At 34.0% G+C, this 18,572-nt stretch overlaps 1 protein-coding gene across 3 annotated transcripts in view; it reads right to left on the bottom strand.

Moving 5' to 3' along the window:
- Positions 1 to 18,572, bottom strand: part of ERG (ETS transcription factor ERG) — a 136,006-nt gene that overhangs the window by 76,861 nt on the left and 40,573 nt on the right. Inside the window, exon 1 of one of the 3 annotated variants that reach the window (XM_072614990.1) lies at positions 11,092 to 11,243. The exons of the other annotated variants lie outside the window; for them this stretch is intronic. Within the exon in view, the coding sequence (XP_072471091.1) occupies positions 11,092 to 11,160 (69 nt within the window). The 5' untranslated portion in view covers positions 11,161 to 11,243. Of the gene's footprint in view, positions 1 to 11,091; positions 11,244 to 18,572 lie in introns of those variants that run through there. 3 annotated transcript variants of the gene reach the window in all.

The following is an 18,572-nucleotide window of genomic DNA, read 5'->3' on the forward strand; positions in this document are numbered from 1 at the left end:
GTACTGCTGTCTTATTCTTCTCCCTCTGTTTCTTAGTTCTCTTACTCTGAATTGATACTGACAGTTTAAAGACTTGCTATGCCTGTGGTACAAGGTTGATTTCTGTAGTTTGTGCCTCTGAGGTTCTGAGTTAAGGGGTAAAGTGGTCTGTGAGGTTGAGCTCTATTTCAAGCCCAGAGAAGTGTTCTCTCCCTTTCTCTCTTTTCCTCCACTTTACTACAGAGATCTTTTGCAGCACAGAATGCTGACACCATGTCTCCAGCTGTCTGTAGGACCCCAAGAAGCTTTTGTAGCCTGGAGCTTGGATCTCCCCAACATTAGAAAGTGGGAAGGGAGCAAGGAGGGATATAGAATTAGATTTCAAACCCATGTATTAGAACCTTAGTTTGACTGTGCAGCCTTGCTGTTGGTAGTGCAATGGGCTGTGTGGGAGAAGGTGTTGTATGAGATCATGGTAGGTGTCAGTTCCTGGGCTTTTTTTAAAACTCTTTTTGGATTCTGGGTTTACTAGACTAGAGGTGTCAATTTCATTGCTTGTGGACTGTTTGCAGTAAAACTCCTGACTGAAGTCTAAACTAGTTTAAAATATAATTGAGAAATGCTTAGCAAAATAAATAAAAACACAAAATAACATAGGTATGTAATACTACTGTCTTAGACCATGTGGCCAGATGAAGTTTCTGTTAAGGGCAGTGCCATTCTTACAGTCATATATCCATATGCAACTTCAGTACTACTCTTGACTTCTCACTTTCTCTCACCAGACAAATCTAACAGTTGCCACATTTTACTGATTATATCTAGATAACATCTCTCAATTCCATCCCCTTCTCTTTACACACACAGTCACTACCTTAATTCAGTTCATCATTGCCTTTCACTTGGATTATCACAATAACCTTTTAATTGGTTTCCCTGCATCGAGGACAGGGAGAGCCCTGTCCAGTCCATATAGCTGCACCTTCCATGAAGCTAAACATAAATCCTGACAGGACACAAGAAAATTCTCTGTTTTGTTCCTTGTAACTCAGTTTCCCTTCAATATAATGTCAAATGAGAGTCAATGGGGAATGAATTAGCTTGCCCTCTTCTTGTGCTTTCTCTCTCTTGGATTTCAGGATTGGAGTATATCCAAGGCAGAAGTTTCTTCTCTTTCACTACCTGGCCAGAAGAAGAAAATGGAAAGCTCTTAATCTCCTGGAATCTCTGGAACTTACATGAAAAATTCATTTTCAAGAATTTTAATCCATGTCTTAAGGTCGGAAAGGGAAACAGAAAGATAGGAAGGAACGAGGTGTGTGAGCTTCGTTAATTCTCTTTTCAGGCTACCTGGACAATTAAAGAGTTTGCTTTTTTTTCACCTTCTGCCAGTTGTGCCCAGAAAGAGCACCCCAATCTAAGTTTTCTAAATGAAAAATGAGAGATTTCTAAGAACTTTCCCTTACCTCACAAATAGAAATGAAAGAATCAAAGATCTTATTCCCCTTGCATTCCCTATTTAGTCACTCTCAAACTCCAGTGTCCTTGTAATTGGTGCCTTTGTAAATTAGCACCATCATGAGGTGTGCAGGAGAGAGGGAAAAGTGAGATTATATGTCTTGAAAGTCCATTCCTTAGTGTTTTCAAAATTGTATTATCTTCAGAATGTATTTCTGTACATATTTGGTCTGGTTTAACTATTCTTCTAAATTTCTATGTGCCATTTTTATTTCTTCATGTAGTGTTAGAAGTAGTAGAGTACAAATGTGGTGGCTCCCTTGCCATAAATATGAGACTTTATCTCTATTAAAATGCTGGAAAATCTCTTTTATTTCATGTCTGTTTTCCTTTCCATTTCATCTATAAATCATATTGAATGAGATCCATTTTGTTCAATGAAAACTTTCTGTAGACTCATTTTCTCTTTCATTGTATCAATGTACCTTGAACTGTTGTGTAAATATGTTTGTATTTCAAAATAGTTCTGCCTTTGCCTGCCATGCTTTTCAAGAATTTGCTGGTTGAGGTGGTTTCTGGACTCTTTCATTTGTTAAACTTCCCTAGGAAATAGTGATACTCAGTAAGTGTGTTCATTTTTAATTCTTTCTCCATGATCAGTCTCAATAGCTTCTTTAAATAGGTTGTAATGGAACTGGTACAACTGCCTCCAATGTCTTATTCCCATCTGTATCCTTTCTTTTCAAATTGGCACTGATTTTCTTCCATGCACTAACTAAGTGATAATAAGACTGCACCCAGACAATTAATCCTGAAATAACTCTGATATTACAAAGCAATCATTTTGTACATTACAGTTAATTTTACCTTTTTGTAATTTCTTTTTTTTTTTTTTTGATGTTCTATATGGCTAAGTCCTTATTCTCTTCCTAAAAGAAAAATAAAGCATTTGAATTCAGGGAATTTCTAAGCAATTGACCAAATCTTTGATCATTTTAGTTCTTAATCACAAGTGTTATTTTCCATAGGTGACATTGCCTGCTTCTATGTCAACCTTCACATTGAAGTCATAATAAATCAAGACATATATTACTTTTATTAGGAGGATTTTTTCTAAAATACTCTTAGAATTTCTTTAATAGATTTGATTGTATAAGTTTTAGATGACATTTCTGCTTATGCTTCTCATGAACACTGCAAAGCAAGATACAAGCTCCTTGAGAGCCGGAACTATCTTTTTTTTTTTTATCTCTCTATTCCCAATTCTTAGCACAGAATCTGACATGTAATAAGCACTTAATAAATTCTTGTTGAATCGAATTGAGTGCCTCATTGATGATATTTATTGTGTTTGCTTATATGACAAAACCAAATCCACTAATATCCTTATTTACCCTTTCAAATTGTCCAATGAGTTGTTCATTCATTTAACTATTATTTCACTAACGTTGTCTGGTTTCTTTTAACTAAGAACAAAATATCAATATTGAGTAGATTCAGTTTTTCTAATAATGTATCAACTCCTTGGTTTTTTGGACAAAAGTCTGATTTTTATTGTATCAGTGTTTAAATTCATAATAAAAATAATATTTAGCACTTACATAATAATACTTTAAGGTTTGCAAAGCAATTTGCAAATATCATCTCATTTTAACTTTGCAACAATCCTGGAAGTTAGATGCCATTATTACCTCTATTTTGCAGGTGGGGAAATTGAGGGATGTAGACCTTAAGAGACTTGTCTAGGGTCATACAGCTAGTAAGTGTCTGATCCTGGGTTAAACTCAGGTCTTCCTGACTCCAGGTTCCATGCTCTATCTGCTGCCTCTCCCTTGCTCTTACTAACAAGAAATATTTACAGAAACTCTAAAAGCTGAGTGATTCATACCATTCTCTATCCATTTTCAGCCAAGACAGTGAGATTTCTAAGTGGAAAGTGGCAAAAAAATAAATAGATCTACTTTCTATTTTCATCTCTAACAGCTAAAAAATTAATCACTTAGTAGTCAATTTGAAGGTACTAGGCAGTTACTTTCTTAGCAAGATTGGTTTACTCACAAGAGAAACAGTGTGTCATCAGGACATTTCCAAACTGATAAAACTTGTTAAGGATAGTGTTTCAGTAGGATAGCATTTAAGAATCAATGGTCCTTCAAGCAGGGTGATTTCAGAAAAACCTAGAAAGTCTTGCATGAAATGATACAAAGTGCAGTGAGCAGAACCAGAGATCATTGTACAGTAACAGCAGTATTGTATGTTGAAGAACTGCGAATGACTTGGCTATTCTCAGCAACACAGTGGTCCAACACAATTCCAAAAGACTTATGATAAAAAATGCTACCTATCTCCAGAGAAAGAATAGATGTTGTCTGAACATATTATGATCTTCATAAACTGAAGATCATAATATAACACTGAACATATGTCCTTTTCTTCTTTCTTTTCAAGTCTTCTTGCAGAAAATGACTAATATGAAAATATTCTACGTGATTTTACATGTTTAACCTATATCAGATTGCCTACCATCTCAGGAAGGAGAGTCGAGGAGGGAGGGAGGGAAAGATAGAATTTGGGAATCAAAATGAAAAAAGCAAAAAAAATATTTAAAATTGATTCTACATATAATTGTAAGAAAAATATTTTTAGAAAAAATTGATGGTCCTTAACTTTCACAGAAATATCAAAAATGTAGAGATCTAAAGGAAAATATAAAGATGCTTTGCTGGTGACTTCAGTATCAGTGGCATAAAAGGACATCTATGATTAGAAAATGATCTGTGAAGAAGATTCGAGTGGATATTAAGGATAAAAGTTATGAGATTTTTAAAAAAGATAATAATGGAAGGAAATACTTCCAGTAACTTAGAGCTAGGAAGAGAACTGTTAACTAAAGAATGAATAGATATAATCTTTGATGGAAAAAAAAAGCAACTTTAGATAATAAGAAATCAATTGCATAAAATGGGAAATCTTTTCCTTTTCATAAAGGACTCTGGCTATTACTTATGTCAGTCTTTTTATACTGAGTATTTATTCAGTTACCAGTTTCCCTGGCATATGGGTATTTGTTTGATCTAGTGTGGACACAGCAATAGCCTGTATCATGAGAGATATGTTTCCTTCTAGGACAAGGAAGGGAAAATATTTTATACCAATGGCAAATGATATAGGCTCAGATCAGGTTTTCTTTCTGTCCTTCTGCATTTAGAAAAGTAGATTTCACCTTTACACTAATCCATAAATTAGCTTTCATTCTGGAGGAAGTGGCCAGAAGAGTTTGGTTAGGGGATGGATCCTCCTCTCTAAGCTTACAGCAGGATGTATATCTTCTCCTAGCTCTTACTGAGATTCTTTTGATAATGGCACAAAGCACATTATTGAACAAAGGCATAGTCAAACAAAAAGAGAGAGAAAAAATCCAAAGGAAAAAGAGAGTTGTATAAATGCCAGAAATTCTCAAAGGGAGAACAAGTTAGTTGAAAGTAAAATGGAACAAATCTAGTAGATAAAGGACACTGGAACCCATAAGAAGAGAGCCTAGGACTTTCCTTTCTTTGATTGTATATTTGTGACATTAAATCTCAGCAGAAGGATTAACTTGAAAGTATTTAATTGGCTGAAATACATGAAGGGAATGAATTTAGAGAATGAACATAGGAAACTTCATGATGTCTCAATATGTAACTTAGAGTGATCCTAAGGGCAACTTCTGAAGTGACTAGGGTGATGTTTAATAGTCTAAAAGAAAGATAAGTCACCCATACCATTTTCAATAATTTGAGCTGTAAACTAGATTAGCTGGAGAGGCATTCTCCATGAGGAATTTCATGCTTCAGCCTGTATCCCCTATACAATAGTTTCACATGGTCCTGTAGGAAATCAGTGTTAAAGTCAAGGACATCATTTAAACCCTTGACCAAGAGCTTATAGTTAGGTGGTAGAAAAAGTACTGAATTGTAAATCAGAAGACATGAATTCACATTCTTACTTAGTGTGTCTGTCTGTATGACAGTAAGTCACTTTACTTTGCTGAACCTCTATTTCCTCCTTCATAAACTGAAGATCATAATATAACACTTGAACTACTTAACTTCACAGGTATATTGTAAAAGAAAGGCTTGTTGAACACTCAGCATGTTTGTTGTAGATAGAATTTTTATTCATATATAGGTTGTTAGATGGCTGACATAAATTATGGAAAGCTTTACCTACATTAACTCATTTTATGTTCACAAAAGCTCCCTGAAGTAGGTGATATTATTAACCTCATTTCCGAGATGAGAAAATGGAGGCTAAGAGAAGTTAAGTGACATGATCAGTAATACACAGATGCACATGGAATCAGAGGCAAGATTTGAATTCAAGTCTGTCTAACTCCAAGTGCAACAGTCTACTCATTGTATAAGGTTAAAACAGAAACTTTGAGATCTCTTTTAATTTGACATCCTAATATTCCATGAAAAACTCAAGGGATTGTGAAGATAGGCACTCAAGAACTATTTATTTGTCATCATTATTAATATTAGAATAATATAGGATTGATACTGACCATAGGAGCATTGACACGGAAGCCTTGGGAGAACTAATGTAGCAAACCTTTATTTGAAGTGTTTACCCAGAATTCCCCAAATTACTGTGGTCTTGTCTCTGACCTTGAATTTTAATGCACTTCTAGGGAACAGGATGAGAATCTATTGCAATGTGGTGATGGGAATGAAAGAAGAAAATCATACTTTCTTCAGCAGGAGAGGTGATACAGAATAGCCACATTGAAGCAGGATGAAAGCCATGAGAAGAAGACCTAGAATTGTTAAGATCACTGGCTATAGATGGGTCCAGATCTATGTTGTTGACCCAGGTGCAAGCAGGAGGAGCAGGAAATGGGACCTGTTCATAGGAATGATGAAGGTTTTCAGACCAGAGAATAATTCCTTTCTGTTCTTCTCTCTACCTAGAGAGAAGTAGATTCTCTTTGTTACCAAAAAAAATCTTCACCCTCCCCAAAAAAGACTTAATTTTCTTTTTCCTTCCCTTACCCACAGCAATAGAGGGCCAAGTAGCTGTCAAAGGAAAGGGATCTTAGTTTCTCTGTTTTAATTTCCATCATTTATATTATCCATAAATCTTAATAGCCTCTAACACTGATTCGGGATTAGTTGTTTAATGTAGTAGGTGAAATGGTCAATAAAAGCCCAGTCTTTATAAGCATACATGGGATACTTGTCCTGATATAATCCTTTATGTGGACATAAGAACATGTACAGTTCCTTTTTACTTTCTGCTGTACTTACCATATAGAAAAGGAAAGGTTTTTTAGTTGGCTTCTGAGTCATAACTAAGTGTGAATGCAAATGAACGCAAACACTCATCTTTATATTCTTTCTTTTCTGCCTGTACTTGAGTGAGGCAACAATAACTGTTGTAAGCCTCTCGGTAGGGAGAAAGAGAGAGTTGAAATTTCCTTTTTCAAAAATATATGAGAGTTATATGTGGTCACCCATAAGTTGTGCTAGGGGTACAACCAATGAGACAGAGAGACAGAGAGAGAAAGAGAGAGAGAAAGAGAGAGAGAGAGACAGACAGACAGACAGACAGACAGAGACAGAGAGAGAGACAGAGAGAGAGAGAGAGCGAGAGAGAGAGAGAGAGAGAGAGAGAGAGAGAGAGAGAGAGAGAGAGAGAGAGAGAGAGAGAGCTTATATTCTGAAGGAGTCCTGGAAAGAGGAGAAGATAGTGGAGAATACAGAAATGGTTGAGAGATTGAAGGGAAGTAAGGTGAAAGCCAGAGTCTGAACAAGATAAGACAAAAGTCCATCTATCAGAACCCCGGGTGACTGGCATGTTAATTGTTGCTGTTGCTTTTTTTCAGTCATTTCCAATCATGACCCCACTTGGGGTTTTCTTGGCAAAGGTACTAGAACAATTTTCTATTTTCTTCTCCAGTCCATTTTACAGATGAGGAAACTGAAGCAAAGAGGGTTAAGTAACTTGCCCAGGGTGACACAGCTAGTAAACTGCCTGAGATCAGATTTCAACTCATGAAGATGAGTCTTCCTAACTCCAGACCCAGCATTCTATCCACTGTGTCACCTAGTTGCCCATGGCATGTTAATTAAATGAAATATAATAAAAATGGCATGCAATAATTTTATGTTAAAAGACACATTAAAGCAAAATTATTTTATTTCTTTTCCTTTTTATACTGCAAATGCTCTGGACAAATGTATACTAAAATGATATCAAAATATGTTTTTGCAGTAGTAATAAGATAGTGTTCTTTTCCTGTTTTCACAAACTCATTTCCAACTAGCTGTTCCCATGACTTCTGTGCTATGTCCAACTTCTTTAAAAAAGAAACTGCAAGAAACCAATGTGTGAATTCAAAACAACTCATATCCATAGAATAATCCATCATTGGAACATACTGAGATAGTGTAGGGGTGTGAGATGGAGTAAGGGAGAGGAGTAAAAGAAAGCTCCTTCAATCCTGCCAAGAGGATTTTGAAGAAAAAATTTTGGGAGGATCCAAACAAGTCACATAAAAGAATTGGATAACTATAAATATTCCAAAGGCAAATTTCTAACTCTTTCAAAAAACTTTATGTCTGCATTTATAAGGAAGTCTAACTGATTTACACCCTTGTTTTGGGACTTCCCCCAAAAAAGTCTAGGATGCCCTGGAGCCCCAACATTTCTTTATATCATTTCAAATGATGCATAACAGCAAATTATCCTTTACTGGCAAGAAACACCCTGATAAAAAAATAAAATTTGAGGATGTGTTTGTATGTGGAGAGTGTAAGTACTGTGGAGATGGTGGAGAGCAAGGTTGTTAAATTAAATCTATTATTCCTGATTAATGGGGACGTATTATATAATTTGTAGATTTTATAGGCTTTTTACTTTTCTGCCTCCTTCAAGACACGTTAAAATCATCTACCTATGAGAATATGCCCTAGAAAAGGTGAAGAAGGCGAAACTCAAATGAACCCTCTTGTTAGCAACTCACGTAAAAGGTTTATGGCTTGGAGCCAGTTCTCTAAAATTATGTTAATGGATTTTTTATGTATTCAATTTATCACACACTCTTTTGGTCCCCTCAATGATATGGGCTAATAAGGAGTCAACAGTTTTGACTCTTCCTGGTATATATTCCTGTTTTCATCTCTGAATTCTCTTACCTTGGGGCTTGTAGGAGTTATGATATTTAGTAAGCTATATTTAAGACTTATTTTATTCTTTAAATAACCTACTTAGAATTGAGATTGCTGTGTACTGTGAACATATTAGTTTCCCGACATAAAGGATTAAGCTTGAAGTACACAATGGATTACCAAGAATTCCAAATTCCAGTTATGCTGGTCTTTATTACTATAAATACACTATTTCATTAAGCTCATTTGGAATGTTCATTGAATTTCTTTGACATCTTATCTCTGAAATGGAATATTTAGAATGTAAAATAAAGAACTATTATCTTAGGTTTCTCCAGCTCTGTCGTTCTATCACCAAGTCAACAAGCAATGTAATCTACAAATCAAATTGTTCTACACTATAGAATTTCTTTGAGGGAAAAGCTTGATGATTGAACTACTAAGTGTTACTTTTCTATTTCAGTCAGCCAATCAGTATAATTCTTTCATGAATTATAGCATTTATTCACTTCAGAAAAGAATAAAAGTTAGAAGTGAGGACTGAGGAAATAATCTATTTTCGAAGGATGATAACAGATTATAGCAGATAGAGGACTAACCTGGGAGTTAGTTAGAACTAGACCCAGGTTCAAGTCTCATTTCTATCATGTACTAGCTTTGTGATAACAGACAAGTTAAGCTCCCAGTGCTCCAAAAAATTTTCTACGATAATGAGTTGCCTCACTGATTGGAGTTCTCTCTACTAATGAAAGTTCCATATACACACACGCTCACATGCACACACACACACTCACATGCACACACACATCTGGATAATAACAACAATTATGAGAAAGGATTTCAGTATATTAGTTTTGATTGGTCTGTTCCTCAAAAATAAATGGTGAATGAATGAGAAAACACAATACTAAACATTTCTAGGGGCTTTTACTTGGAAGCACAGTCGATGTCACTTCCTCTAAAGATAATGACCTAAGTTGGTTCTATCCACCCCTACTGCTGAGCCTCTGCCTTGTAAAGAACTCCCATTTCTTTGATGGATGAAGCAGAACAAACTGATGAGTTTCATCTAGGTGAACTGAACTCTAATGTTTCAGGATATAATTTTCTTGAGGAACAGAATGAATTCATATGAATACAATTATTCAAAACCTGGATTCCATTAAACTAGTTCTCATTTATTGATTTATTATTTTCCCCTTTTTGTAAAAGTTAATTGGAAAGAAATACATTTTATTGCTTTTTAAATTTATTTTCAAATTACTAGAGGAAGAAGATAGAGCTTAAGCACAGTACTTAAAAGTTTATTTCTAAGGTTTTGTAGCTACAAAAGGTAATAAGCTCAAACTGCCCAATCTGTAAGTGTTCTTTGGCTGCATTGATTAGAAAATGTAGCTTTTTCTTTCATGTTTTACAAAAAAAATCCCTTCGCTTAATTTATTGTTCCTCATTCTAGTCATGTCCAACTCTTCATGAGTTCATTTTGTGGTTTTCTCAGCAAAGAAACTGGAGTGCCATTTCTTTCTCTAGCTCATTTTTACAGCTGAGGAAACTGAGGCAAACAGGGTTAAGTGACTTGCACAGGGTCATATACTTAGTAAGTGTCTGAGCCCAGATTTTGAACTCAGGAAGATGATTCTCCCTGATTCCAAGCTCCGTGCTCTATCCACTGTGCCATCTAGGTGCCCTCTTCTCATTTCTTGCTAGTATGACACAATTTTCTTACTTAGGCTCTCTTCTTCCATATTTCCATTTCATAATTACAGTTACTTAGGTACCAGAAAGCAATGAGTTTTGTGGAATCAATCAAATAGTGGCTTTCAGAATAAAGAAAAAATGAAAAAATAATTAACTTTAAAATGATAAACTTCATAGGATGGTAGAGATAGACAGGACCTTAAATGGAAGTGGTTTTATCATCTGCTCCAATCTCTGAATGTTGTACATGAGGAAACAGCCTGGAGAGAGACCTCTCTGAAAGATCTTGCCCAAAGAGTGATTTGCCCAAAATATCACAAGTGGAATCAGAGTCATTATTCAATCTAAATTGTTCAACTCAAATTTCAGTTCTCTACATCAACTGCTTTTCAAATATTTGCCGTCTTTATTTTAATTTCGTATAAGCTTAAAAATAACTGCTGAAAAGAAAACCCCAAATAGCCAAAAAAGAAACACTCTTTTACCCTTCAGTTCTTTGAAGATATCATCCTATCTGTCTCCTTCTACCCTCTTCACTCTCAAGTTTCTAGGAAGAGATTTGTTGTCCTCTTTTGCAGCCCACTCTATTTTATTGAAAGTCATCAATGACCTTTATCACTAAATTCAATGACCTCCTTTCCACTTTCATACAGCTTGGGATGCTTTTAAACTTTGAGATGGCAAACCACACATTCATTCTTGACTTCCCTTGCTGTCCCTTGGCTTTTATTGTCTTGTATAACCATAGTCCTAAGTCTCTAAACCCTCCTCTATTTCATTTGCTAGCTGTATGTCTTCTGACCTTTAAGTATGGATATCTCTTTTCCCTTCTTCTCTTTCCTCTCCAAACTCTTCCCCTTAGCAATTTCATCTTAAATTATCACTTCTCTGTAGGTGATTCTGAAGAGAATTACATTTTTGGCTCTGGGCTTAAATTCCAGTTTCTCTGCAAGTGTCATCTGTAAAATAAAGTACTTGAATGAGATGATCTCTAGGATCCATTTCAGATCTAAATCTTATGTCCACATATTTTAAGGATCATTAGAACCTGCAACAAGACAGAGCAAGTTCCACAAAAGTGCTAAGGAAAGCGAAGTTCAAAATGAACCAAAAGAAATGATGCCAAGAAATGACTAATCCTATAAAACAACCTAATTAATATTCAGAAAAGAAGAAAAAGCTTGAGGGCTCATTATTGATTCCTCCGTAGCATAGGTTCTTAAAGTTGAAAAATCATTAAGAAGACCAGTATAAAAACAGTGGAAAAACTTTTCATGAGTAAAACAATAAAAATACTGAAATACTAAAGATTAGAAAAGTTCATTTTAACTCATGAAGCTCGTTTTCTATTCAAGACTATTCTAAAAACTTTTGAATATAGTCTAGATGAGGCTATAATATTTGAGTATAATAATTAGACTGTGAAAACATTCACCTAATGTAACATTTTGAAGATTTTTTTACTTCCAGCCTACCTGAAAGTCTCATATCATGATTCTTGTCCAACAAATAGTTAACTGTGGTATTCATATACTGAAAAGTAAAATTGTTGTGAAATTATAGAAAATCCCAAATGTATATGGATCAAAATTTTGTACCATGTGATATAACACTAAAGGGTAAGAAATTTATACAAGAGATGGAGATAAATATCCTTCAATGGGCTGAGAACTTGCCTGATTTAAACCTTGTTGAAAACCTATGCAAGAATATACCTTTTTCTCAGTGGTTCATGGAACCTTTACAAAGATTGACTATGTCAATACATAAAAAATTCATGGTTAAAAGAAGAAATATTAAAAGTATCATTTTCAGATCATAATGTAATAAAAATTAAATGCAATAAAGGACCAATGAAACATAGGTTAAAAACAAATTTGTTAACTAAACTAAACTAAAAAGTAAGAACCTAATTTTAAAGAATAAGAGGGCTAAAAGACAAATCATAGAAACAAGTGATACTTTCATTAGAGAATGACAATAATGAGACAACATATCAAAACCTATGGAATACAGGAAAAGCAGTGATTAGAGGAAAATTGATATATCTAAATGCTTACATCAATAAAATAAAGAACAGACTAATGAATTGAGTATGCAATAAAAAACTGAGAAAATGGACAAAGTAAATATCTCCATTTAAACACTACATTGGAAGTCCTAAAAATTAAATTGAGATTAATAAAATTGAAGGCAAGAAAACTATTGAATTAATAAATAAAACTAGAAGTTGTTTTTATGCAAAAACAAATAAAATAGATAAACATTTGGCTAATTTTTTAAAAAAAGAGAAGAAAACCAAATCACTAGTATCAAAAATGAAAAGCATGAATATACCATTAAAGAAGATGAAATTAAAGCAATTATAAAGAGTTATGTTGCCCAATTATATGCCAATAGATTTAACTATTTAAATGAAATGGAAAAATATAAATTGTCTTGATTAGCAGAAGATGAAATAGAACATCTAAATAGTTCTATTTTAGAAAAAGAAATTAAACAGACCATAAATGAACTTCCTAAGAGAAAAACACGAAGACCAGATGGATTTACAAGTGAATTCTATCAAGCATTTAAAGACAACTAATTCCAATATTAAATAAATTATTTGGAATAATAAGTAAAGAAGGAATCCTATCAAATTTCTTTTGTGAAACAAATATGACACTGACACCAAAACCAGGAAGAGTAAAATCAGAAAAAGAAAATTACAGACCAATTTCATTAATGAATATGGATGCAAAAATCTAAATAAAATACTAACTAAAAGATTACAAAAATATATTACAAATATTATACATTATGATGAAAAGCATTTATCTAGAATCATCAGCAAGCATTATTCATAATGTCAATAAACTAGAAGCCTTTCCAGTAAGGTCAGGTGTGAAAAAAAGGTGCCCACTGTCTCTAATATTGTTCAATATTGCATTGGAAATCCTAGCAATAGCAATAAGAGAAGAAAATAAATAGAATAATCAGAATATGGAATGAGGTAATAAAGTTATCTCATTTAGAAGATGATATGAAAATATACTTGGAAAATCACAAAGATTCAACTAAAAAGTTTCTTGAAACAATTAACAATTTTAGCAAAGTAGCAGGACAAAAAGGTAAATCCACTTAAATCATCAGCATTCCTATATGTCACAAGCAAAACTCTGCACAAAGAGATAGTAAAAAAAAAAAAAATACCTCATTTAAAATAACTATAGACAGTATAAAATACTTGTGAGTACACCTGCCACAACAAACCCAAGAACTATATAAACAAAATTATTTTTAAAAACTTTTAGCAAAACAAAATCAGATTTAATAGTTGGAGAAATATTGTTTGTGGGTAGGTAGAACCAATATAATGAAAAAGACAATTTTACCCAAACTAATTTCTATGTTGAATGTTATTTCAATTAAATTACCAAAAAAAATTACTGAATGATAAAAATTGACAAAATTCATTTGGAAAAATGAAAAGTCAAGAATACTAGTGGAAACAAAGAAAAATATAAAAGAAGGAGGTCTAGCAGTACCAGATCTTGAACCATATTTTCAGGCAGTAATTATCAAAATTAAATGGCTAACATACTGGTACTGGTGAAAAACTGAAAGATAGGTCAATGTAATAGAGTAGACATACAATTTATAGCAGCAAATAAACTTAGCTTTGTATTTGATGAGTGTATAGACTTAAGATTTTGGGATAAGACTTCAACATTTCATAAAAGTTAATGGAAAAATTAGAAAGCAGCATGGCAGAAACTGAGCATAGACCAATATCTCACACCATTTACCAAGATAAGATCAAAATATGTGACCTAGATAAAAAGAGAGATTTTACAAGAAAATCTGAATAAAATGAAGCATGTTACTTATCAGACTTATGGAGAGGAAAACAATTTATGAATAAACAAGAAATAGAAAAATTAGGTGTAAATGGATAATTTCAATTATATTAAATTAAAAGATTTTTATATAAATAAAACAAATGTAGCCAACATCAGAGGGAAAGCAGAAAATTGGGGGAATAAAGATCTCAAATATAAAATATATAAAGAACTTTGTGAAACTTTTAAGAATATGAGTCATTCCCTAATTGATAAATGGTCAAACAATATGAACAGGCAGTTTTCCAATTAAGAAATCAAAACAATTTATAGTCATATGAAAAAAATATTCTAAACCATTATTGACTAGAGAAATGCAAATTAAAACAACCTTGAGATATAACTTTACAGCCACAAGATTGATTCAAATGATAGATTGTGAGCGGAATTGTGAACTGATCCCACCATTTTGGAGAGCAATCTCGAATTATGACCAAAGAGTTATTAAACTCCCTATACCCTTTGACCCAGCAATACCTCTATTAGATCTGTTTCCAAAAGACAATTAGGAAAAAAGGAAAAGAACTATATATTCTAAAAGGCTTACAGCAAAGGTTTACAGTTGTGGTGGCAAAGAACTGGAAATTGCATGGATGCCCATCAATTGGGGAACAACTGAACAAGTTATGGTATATGATTGTAATGGAATACTACTGTGCAATAAGAAATGATGAACTCAATGATTTTAGAAAAACATGGAAAGACTTCAGTAAAATAATGAAGACTGAAATGAACAGAGCCAAGAGGATATTGTGTGCAGCAATAATAACAGTGTTTTAAGAATTACTTTAGTGAATACATTATTTTAACTATTACAAATGCTTAAATTAACTATAAACAACAAATGAAGAAAGATGCTATCTGCATCCAGAAAAAGAATTGATAAATAGAAAAATGTAGAGAATGATTTTACGTGTATGTGTGTGTATGTATGTATCTAATGGTAGCTATCTCTAGGGAAGACAAAAAGATATTTACATGACAATTTCATTGTATATTTGAAAGGAATAGCACGTTACGCATAGTAGACTTGCATTTTCATGTGCAATCATCTTTTTATTGTACTATGATATGGAAATATTTGTTTCATTCCATAAATTAAAAAGACAAAAATGAAAAAGAAAGAAACCTTATGCAACATAATTAAAGCTAGACTGGAATAATGGTTGAAAACCATTGATGGATATCAAAGGTACACTTAATATTCAATGTGATAAAAATGTGGTTTCATGATAAGGAATTAAGGAATATGTCAAAATCTTATGAGCTCAATACCAAATGTGTAAAAGATTACTAAAAAATGGAGTGCAGATTATATATTGAATTTTTTAAGATGTAAAAATGTTGTTTTGTCATTTAGAAATAGGGCCTGGACTTGTGTTTTCTTTGGTGGAAGGAACTCCTAAAAAAGGAAAGTCCCCCTACCAATTCAGGTTAACATATTCTTTGAAGTTTATATTCTTAATGAGATTCGTAAAGAATGAGGTTAAGAAACTTGCTCAGTGTCACAGTGCCAGTACATTTTAGACATAAGTGTCTTCCTGGATGTGAGGCTCTTGCTGTGCTGTAAGTCAATACATTCAATTATTTTAGTTTGTCCTGGGTAATTTAGACACCACCATACCTTTCCACTATATTTCTATCTTATTCTCATCCTGTCCTCATTCATCTCTGTTCCTTTTACCATGCCATTACCCATCCTAAGATCTCCATCTTTTAAAATATATTACCCCTGCATAGTCTCCAACTACCTTTCTTCATGATTGGTTTATTTGCTATTGTTCATTCTCAAAAAGAACCAAAATAACTTCACTATGTTGGATCAAGGTATAGTGTGTCCAACTGTAGCTTAGAAGGCTCTATCACGGGTCAGGCACAGATAGTTTATATGAATATTTGGAGTGGAGATGGTTCTAAATTTGTGCATCTCACATTGCCTTTGAGCTATTGCACAGTATCTTCTTTGATGAGGGCACACATCATGCTGGGTAGTCCCATGCTAGTGTCTTCCATGTCTCACAACTGATTCCAAAGTTCTTCAAGAGATCTTAAGAGTGTTTTTGTATACTTCTTCTGACCTCCATATGAGTTCTCCACAAAATATTATTTTGAGCATACATATGTTTGGCATTTCAATAATGTGGCTAGTCCATCGGAGTTGCACACTGTACAGTAGAATTGGAAATGCTTGGCAGTTCAGCTCATGGAAGAACCTCATTGTTCAGTACTTTATCCTGACAGGTGACCTTCAGAGTCTTCCTAAGACAGTTTAAGTAGAAGCAATTTGGTTTCCTGTCATGGCACAGATAGACTATGCAGGTTTCACAGGAATAAAACAATAAGATCATCACAGTGGTTCTGTAGACTTCTGTTTGGTAGGCAGTCTAGTACCTCTTCTTTCCCACACTTTCCTTTGGAGCCTCCCAAACACTGAGCTAGCTCTGGCAATGTGTATGTCAACTGCATCACCTGTGTGAATATCCCTGGAAAGCATATTGCCAAAGTAACTGTCTTATCCACAACATTTAAAATTTCTCCATTTGCTGTAATTGATGGTTCTATATAGAAATGACATGGTATTGGTAAAGAAACTTTATTTTCTTACTATTAATTGTCAGGCCAAAATTGCCTTCCTTCAAGGTGCATCCAAGATGCCACCTCCTTCGTACTACTATGTACCCTCTCTTCTTATACACAGCAGTACCTCCTCTTCCAGAGCTTTAAGACTTGCAAACATATCATAATTTGGGGGCCATTATCCCTACCCTTTGGTGTGGGAACAATATCATAAATTCCCAACCCTAGTTAAGACTTAATTTTTTTGAGAACTAATGATTCAGGTTGTTGATGTGGCATAAGTACAAAAAATAGAGGAAAATAAGAACTCTATCTGTTCCTTCAAACTTGCCTAATAGACCACTCTGAGCAACACAGGGCTAATTAGGTAAGTTGGGCTCAAATAAATCAGTGTTGCATCTTTATTGACCATCTGCTCAAAACATCCTTTCCCTTAATACAGTTAGGTAGCACAGTAGGTACAGCACTGGCTCTAGTCAGGAAGACCTGAGTTCAAATCCAATCTCAGATACTTACCATGTGACCACAGAACCTTGTTTGACTTAGTTTTCTCATCTGTAAAAAGAGCTGGAGAAGGAAATGGCAAACCACTCCAGCATCTTTGCCAAGAAAACCCCAAATTCCATCACAAATAGTGAGACATGACTGAACATTGAATAACTTTTTTGGTTCATTTTCAGATCTTCTAAGAGTGTCTCATTTCCTTTCCATTTTTAAACCTGAGATGTTAGATTGACTAGGACAATACTGGACTACCACATTTGATGTAGCTGTTCAGGATTGCTTCAGAATGACCTTGTTGAAGTGGAGAAAGAATGGTGATACTCATGTGGCTCAATGCTTGCCACTTGTGATAGACATTCCCTATAGCCCCGGTGGGTTAGTTGGGGAAAGATTAGAAAACAAACTCTATATAGGCATTCAATAACTGAATAGAGATGCAAATATGTTCTGTGTCTTTGATAATTATGTTCTGAAGAGGACAAAGTCATTGAATTTGTATAATTCTTAGTTTTGGAAATGATAGTGATTTCTAATCCCACCAGCAGTGGTCTTATCTTCTGTCCTCCTCTCCCATCCTATCTGTTGCTTAATCATGCATTTAGGAATTATTTAAGGAACAATATCTTATCATATTTTCTAGAACAAGGCTATGCATCTCTTTTGGAAATTTTCATTCCTTTCACCTCAATTTACATACACTTCTCTTATGTTTTCATCAAATTCTGTACTATATAACAATTGTACAAATTTTAGGTATTTGTAAGTGCCATATCCCCCTGTTATACTATTAACTCCATGTGGACAGAAACAGTGTCCTAATTACCTTCCAGTTCCTCCCTAATACCTACCAGAGTGCCCTGCATATAGTAAATGTTTATGAAATGGCGAAAGGGCAAATAAGTTAATGACCAAAACCAGAACTGAAATAAAATGACTCTATCTGACATAGTAAATTAACCTTTGGCCAAAGGAAATAATATTTAGAAAGCTCTTTGCAAAACTTAAAGCTCTAAATCAGGGGTAGGGAACCCGTGGCCTTGAAGGCCACACATGGACCTCTAGGTCCTCAAGTGGAGCACTTTAACTGAATCCAAACTTCACAGAACAAATTGATTTGTCCACAGGTGGCCTTGAGGCCACAGATTCCCCACCTTGCTCTAAATAATATTAATTATCATTATTGCTTTCATTCTGTTATTGTTATTTTGCTCTTTCAATTTTGCTTAATGATATTCAGATAAAAATGGTACTAGAACAAGTACATTAAATGCTTTTTTATATTTGAATAAAAGCATGATGCTGTTAGCTCATTTTTTGT

Source organism: Notamacropus eugenii, chromosome 5 (genome assembly GCF_028372415.1).
Source record: "Notamacropus eugenii isolate mMacEug1 chromosome 5, mMacEug1.pri_v2, whole genome shotgun sequence".
Classification (NCBI taxonomy): Eukaryota; Metazoa; Chordata; class Mammalia; order Diprotodontia; family Macropodidae; genus Notamacropus; species Notamacropus eugenii.